The sequence below is a fragment of the Thamnophis elegans genome, chromosome 12, assembly GCF_009769535.1.
Source record: "Thamnophis elegans isolate rThaEle1 chromosome 12, rThaEle1.pri, whole genome shotgun sequence".
Lineage (NCBI taxonomy): Eukaryota > Metazoa > Chordata > Lepidosauria > Squamata > Colubridae > Thamnophis > Thamnophis elegans.
In genome coordinates, this window is record NC_045552.1 from 30,615,999 (window position 1) to 30,622,728 (window position 6,730).

The window sequence follows — 6,730 nt, forward strand, 5'->3', positions numbered from 1 at the left end:
ATTGATACATCCAAATGTGGTTGATACAGAAAAAAATCATACAATATAAAGATATTTTGAATGAGAAAGGGGAATTGAAAAACAAACAGGAACTGAATATTCAAGGAATAGATTTGGCATGGTGGGGGCAGGTACAAATACAATCAAGATATGAAAAAATGCTAAAACATATGGTTTTTATTTAAAAAAACCCAACAGAATTAGATCAGATTCTAACAAGAACTGATGAGAAACTAATTAAAAGAATTAATAACCATCTACTGAATATTAGAATGGAAGAAGCACAAGTAAAGGAAACAATGATAGTGTGGCCTAAAAACTTTGGTTATTCTATAGAATTGGATAAATGGCAAAAATTGTGGGATAGAAATTATAAATTAACAATGTCTACTGCATATAAAGAAAACATATATAAAATGTTTTACAGATAGAACTTCCCACCAGCAAGATTAGCTAAAATGAGTCTGCTAAAAGTTGGAAGTGTAATCAGATTCCGGGCTCTACCACCACACGTGATGAAGGTGCCCAAAGGCAAAAGGATACTGGAGAAAAATACATACTTGGATAGAAAAAAGGATAAAGGAACATAGAGCTGTAAAATCAGAAATGAGCCCGTCCAGCCCAGTAGAAGTAGGTTGGAGTCTGCTTTCTTTGTTTCTAAGGGCAGCCATTTGCCAGAATGGGCTGGGCTGGATCTCCTGCCTGAGTGAGCAGGGGGTCGGACTAGAAGACCCCCAAGGGGCGAGGGCTGTGATGGGCTGCGGCGGTGGCGGAGCCATGGGAATCCCAATGTTGGGGGGGGGGGATTCCTCTGCATGGCGTTAGGAGTCTCCCGGCTTGCCTTGCACCGTTTGGGCCGCAAAATGTCCGCAGGAGCCCTTACGGCACGTTGCGCAAGTCCAATTTCGTCCCCGGAAGCTGCCTGTCAAAACGAAGGGTTGGGCGCCTCTACCCTTTCGCCCCTCTATGATGCACACGCACTTCACGGTCCCGCCCTCTCCCGGCGCGATGTTTGCGCGACGGCCGCGGTGACGTAAAAGCCCCGCAAGGACGGCGGCCAGGGAGGAAACGTCTGCGCCGCTGCCCGAGGACAGGTGCGGCGGAGGACGGCCCGGGGGGGGGGGGCTGCTTCGGTCTTGCACTGGAACTCCCATCGCTCCCAGCCGGGGGTGCCCCGTAAGGGGGGGGGCGAGGGGTCCCAGAGGCGGGGGGGAGGCTGCGGAGCCTTTCACAGCACCCCCCGGGGGGGCTGTCCGTCCTCGCGCAACCCCTGGGAAGACGGGAGGCGGCCTGGAAAGGGGAGGAGGAGGGGAAGCGGAGGCAGACCCGATTGCCCGCAAGAGAGACGGTCATCCACAGGGGGTGGGATGGGGACTTTAGCAGTCGAATTGACTGGCACCTGTCACTCAACGCTTGCCGATGAGGAAGGCGAAAGGGTGTGGATAGTCCGTGCATGGGGCGATGCCTGCAGAGAGCAGAAGAGAAGAGAAGGAACTGAAGAAAATGGTAAAATATGAAAGTGTGGCAGAAGATAGAAGCCATACCGCCAGGTGCGCTGGGTGCAGCCCCCAAAACATCTGGAGCACCACTGGAACACCATCCGCATTGACAACAGCTGCAGAATGCAATTTACATTGGGACAGTAAAGTATTATCCTGAGAGAACATCATCAATGGCCTAGATTCTTGGGAATACCAAATCCTGTCTAAACATCTGGCTGACTGCAACCCACAACATCAACAATAATGATATAAAAATGCATTCTGGGGGTAGCTTATTCAGCTGGATCCTGGTGTGGCTCTTCTGCCCTTAGATAGCTGGTGTTGTCTGTGTGTGAAAGTAAGGAAAGTGGAGGTGGTGGTTCCCCCCCCATCTCCCCCGCCCCCAATTTCACTATAAAAATGGACCTTTCAATTTCACTATAAAAAACAAGATCTCTGTCCATTATTGAAGCAGACTAAATTTCTTTTATAAACACAAGTTTTTCAAGGATTAATCCTCTCCCTTATTTTTATGCCAAACATATATTGATCAGTGAACCATGGTGTTCACTTTATGGCAACTGTTCCATAATTGTGGAAGAGGATGAGCATGTTTTTAAAATCGGAGGAAGACACAAATCCTGTGCACTATGCTGATACCATTGCCCTGATAGTTGAAAATGCAAAGGTTTGGCAAGTTCTGGTAACAAACGTTAAGAAACAAAAAAATGGGGCTAAATTAAATATAAAGAGGACCAATCTCAGTAGAGCCATCAGTAGAACAATCTGCCTTAGAACTGGCAGGGAATATATGAAAGTGAGGCGTTGCTGCCTCCTAGGATCAACCATCATAGTCAAGAAATACGCAATAGTCTAGGTTGGAGTAAAAATAGTGAAGAGAGATTCAGATGCTCTGCTGTATCTAGCCCTATGAAGGTCAGAATTGTGCCCAGGGAGGCTCTCCCTGTAATCTTCTATGAAAGCAGAAGTTGGGATAGAAAAAGTATGGATAACTTTGAACTTTGGGTGTTGGACAATGTCATGAACAGCGAAGGAAACCAACCAGTCCACCATGGAACAAATGAAACCAGAGTTCTCACTCAAGGCTCAAATGGCCCCATTTCAGGCTCAGTTCTCTGGAAAAGCTCTAATGTTAGGAAAGGTGAAAGGAAAAAGAAGGAGAGCAATCAGCAGCAAGCCAGGGGGACTCCGTTGCAGTGGAGATGGGTGTACCATTGGAAGACCTGGAGGACCTACTTAGGGACAGATCTATCTGATTACTAAAAGCTGATGGTGCATAATCAGTGTGCCATTTGATAAATCGTTTAGTATAGACATATACTTGTACTTTTTTCAATTGGTTAAACATCTCCCATGGTTTTACCTGGATAGAAACTGTCATGAGCAGCTATTAGAACTCGTGGGCAGGGTTTTCAGTGTTTGGAGTAGAGTAAATAAAATTGTGAGAAAGTAGGTTTGTATTCCTCCAGTGCCTAAGAGGATTCATCACTGCATACGAAAATGAGGTTTTTTGCCCTTGAAAACCTCCCCGCCTTGGACAGAGCCTTCCATGCCAGAAGCTCCTCCCAACTCCAACCCATCCTCCGTTCCTAGCCAGGGACTTAATTCCTTCTTGCCCCTTACCTGTCCCTTCTGCCTTTCAGCCATGCCATTTCTGGATCTCCAAAACCAGCTGGGCATTAATCTAGATCGATGGATGCTCCGCTTGAGTAGCAAGCAGCCCTTTCAGCAGCCCAGCGTGTGCCACACATTTGAGAAGGAGTGGCTGGAGTGTTCGGAAGGCATTGGGCTGACCCGGGCCAAGGAGGAGTGCCGGCTGGAGGCGGAGGATCTGCAGGAGTGCATGACCAAGCGCAAGATGGTAAGAGGAGCATTGCTGCGATGCGCAGCGCCTCTTGGGAGTTCTTGGGTCCTTCTCAGGGAACGCAGCATGCCAGTGGCAGGCTGGGCAGGCAGTGGAAAATGGGGCAGTTCTTTCCCCAGACATGCATGTCACCGGGGTCTGCTTTTCACTTCGGTACCGTCTGGTTCCCCTATTGCACTAAGCCAAAAGGGGGATCGATTGGAGTGCATAGCAACTACAGTTACAAATATTTTAAAAAATATTTTGGCACCAAATAAACTTCAGTTTATGTAAGAAATAGTCTTCTAAAAAGTTTACCTCACCCAGGCACTGTGTGTGATCCTGAACCACCAGTGGGGGGTGATGAGCAAGGCCAGAGGTGGGAAATCCAAGGGCTGCATCTGCCCCCATTCCCTCTTTCGCCACAACTGGAATGTGATGGGAAAATAGCTGATTTCCAGTGTTGTTATTTTTTTTATTCTCTTTACTAGACATGTTAGAATTAGATTATTTCTGATGACATCACTGGGCACATCCCTTGCCAATAATTATTATTACCAATAATAGCAAAAAGTGTGTGTTTGGAGGGCGATATTAAATTGTAGTGCCAGCTGAGTTCTTTTGTGAAAACTGAAGACAAACCAGGTGTGTGTGTAATAAGTGATTTTTGTACATGTTACCCTTTCCGTTTTCAGATGGGCAGGCGAGGCCTGTAATTTCATTCTAGCCTGTCTTTTCTGCTCCTTTCCTTTTGCAGATGCAGCGTGTCCGAGCCATCTTGAAGCAAAGGGACTTAATGATTAAGGAGGGGAAGTACACGCCACCCACTGACCAGAATAAAGACTGAGAGTTTGGCTGTGATCCCCAGGGAGAAAACCTCCTTTGCTCCCCAGGAGCCAAAGAGCTCTTAAGAGGTTACTAAAGAATGGTTTAGTTGGAATCTTTCATTTCTCTCTTTTGGTTTATAGTCCTGCCCATGAATAAATTTCTTCTTTGGAGCCTGGAATGTTACTGCTTCAGGTACTCTGCCTGTGTGATGTCAAAAGTATAAATCACCCCTTGCAAGAAGAATTTAGACTACTACTGAAAAATCTGGCTGCATAATGAAAATAGCAATAGCACTTAGCCTTATATACTGCCTTCCAGTGCTCTAAGTTTATAGAGTCAGCCTGTTGCCCCCAACAATCTGGCTCCTCATTTTACCCACCTCGAAGGATGGAAGACTGAGTCAACCTTGAGCCTGTCAGGATCAAACCCCTGGCAGTCAGCAGAATTAGCCTGCAATATGGCATTCTAATCATGGCTCTATGAGGCCGTTGTGGTGGAGGATTTTTGTTATGGTTTGGATAAGCGTGCTTGTTTATTCATGACTTCAGGATCATGTACATACTCTCCCCCACCCCCTACATTTCCTGAATGTCTGTGACACTGAGCCATATAGGACTGGAGGATGCGAAACAGGTTTTCCCCTCTTTCTAGCCTGAGCCTTCAGTCGTTGGGCTGCATTTTTTATGCCTTTGCCTCCAGACTGATCTCTGAATCTTCTGCCCCTCCACAGTCCCCTGCCTCTGTCTTCTTCCTCTTCATATTTGGCACAAGGGCTAGGTGTGACTTTTAGTTGCCAGTCTTGGGAATTTCTGTACAATAATTAGGTGTCCTTCCTCCTGTCGGCTAAGGCCACTTGGACTCTTTTTCTAATGTGATCCTGCTTTCATGTTACAGTCTCTTGTACATCTTCCTCTCTTCCTCTTCCTCCCCTCTCCCCCCAGGCTTAGGTTGAGATAATTCATATTTTGTTGGCTGAATATCACTCCACCTGTCTTGATTCATCGCTCTTTCATTATTTGCAGGGGCCCCCTTTTCACATTCTGCTTTCCGTTATTGGCAGGACCAATACTTTTCATTCTCTCCTGGGATCATTGAGCTTCCAGAGACCAAGATCTGCAATGGGACAGAGGCACATCCTCCTTGGGCTGCATGCAGCCTCTCCAAACTGAGCAGCCTGAGTCTCCCCCACAAGTGCTCGGTTTCTAGCATTTTCCCCTCTTGCTGATTCCCAATATGAGGCCTGTAACTTCTAAAACTCCAATTGTGGATTCTAATCAACTGACCAGCAAACCTCACACTGGTGATTGCAGATTGCGGCAATTTAAAAGGAGAAATTTTAACATTTTAAAAAATGTATTTCAAAGCGTACACACTGCTACTTCTTGCAACTCATTGTGGTTATAAAGAAGGATTTTAGAAATATGAAAGGGGTGGGGGTGGGGTCTCCTTACTTAGAGGCAGTTAGTGTGAGTGGATCTCAGCCCCTTGCTTGTCCTTGGTGCTTTTCTTGATCCAGAAAATGATGCTTCCCCTCCTTGCATTGTCATTGCTTGGGAAAGCCATTGCTGTTTGTAGGAATAGGGTGGTTGGTAAGGAGGACTGTTTCTCCTGCAGAACCTGATGCATGGGGCAAACGGTTGCAGCACCTGGGCCCGAGGCTGCCTAGCCCATTACCGGCCTTTGGATTAACAAGTTCTGGATTGTCCTCTTGCTGGCAAGATGGGTGTATATTTGGACAGAAAAAACGGAGGCATACTTTTGCTCCCAGCTGGAAAGTGGGCTGGATCCAGTGAGGGCCACCCAGCACAGCTTTGGGGCTCTGAAGGGGGACGAGGCTTCTGGCAAGGTTCCTTGGCCAGAGTTCAGCCACTGGTGCTTCATAGCACCTGACATGGCTGGGGCTTCCTCTGGGAGAAGCGGGCTGCTCTCTTTAGGACAGGCAGAGTCCCTCCTGCACAGACTTCCAAAGAAATGGGGAGGTGGGCATCTGGCCAATTGTGCCACCCCATTTCCTGCCAGGGAACTCTTAGGGTTCTTAGGCACCATGCCTGGTTCTGCAGCCTCTCCTGTAACTCAGGGTGAGGGTGGCAAACAGAAAGAAGGCAGAGCAAAAATTCCAGGTGGTTTTTCTCATGTGATGCGATCTTTTTTTTTTAAACCCGCATATCCCATTTCCAAGATCCTGGTGGGATATGAAACATCATAGAATAAATGGCATTCCAAATAAAGTATCAGCATATTTTCATACTTGAGATATGCTCCAATGCCCGAATCATTAGATAATTATGTCCCAGGGCTTTTCTGGATCCTGCAGTGAGACCGCATCTGCCAAGGTAATTTTCAAAGTGTGTTCTGTTGTCCTGGCACCTGGACCAAGATGTTGAGCAGGAGGACTGGCCCTCTGAACCTGGCCAGAATATGCCACGCCTCTGGCAAGGGACAAGCAGTCCTCACATACGTGGTTCTCCAGCTGCCCAGAGGAAAAGCTCTCTTCCCACAGCTGCCTCCATGATGCAGGGCCAGATGCTGGGATGGCTGCTGGGAGGTGGGTGAAGGC

General features: G+C 47.3%; 1 protein-coding gene across 2 annotated transcripts; it reads left to right on the forward strand.

The window, feature by feature from the left end:
- The first annotated feature begins 989 nt into the window (after positions 1-989).
- Positions 990-4,351, forward strand: NDUFS5 (NADH:ubiquinone oxidoreductase subunit S5). 2 transcript variants are annotated; one of them, XM_032228263.1, is made up of 3 exons: positions 990-1,094; positions 3,146-3,363; positions 4,073-4,351. In XM_032228263.1, the coding sequence occupies exons 2-3, from the start codon at positions 3,148-3,150 to the stop codon at positions 4,190-4,192; spliced, it is 336 nt and encodes a 111-aa protein (XP_032084154.1). In that variant the 5' UTR covers positions 990-1,094; positions 3,146-3,147; the 3' UTR covers positions 4,193-4,351. The 2 variants fall into 2 exon arrangements, with proteins under 2 accessions (XP_032084154.1, XP_032084155.1); XM_032228264.1 differs by having other exon boundaries at positions 4,103-4,351.
- The last annotated feature ends 2,379 nt before the right edge of the window (positions 4,352-6,730 follow it).

Excerpts from the sequence above, each read along its gene's own strand:
- NDUFS5 (XM_032228263.1), top strand. The coding sequence starts at position 3,148 with ATGCCATTTCTGGATCTCCAAAACCAGCTGGGCATTAATCTAGATCGA. Across the intron at positions 3,364-4,072 it reads GCATGACCAAGCGCAAGATG|CCTGTCTTTTCTGCTCCTTT; the intron begins GTAAGAGGAGCA and ends ATTTCATTCTAG.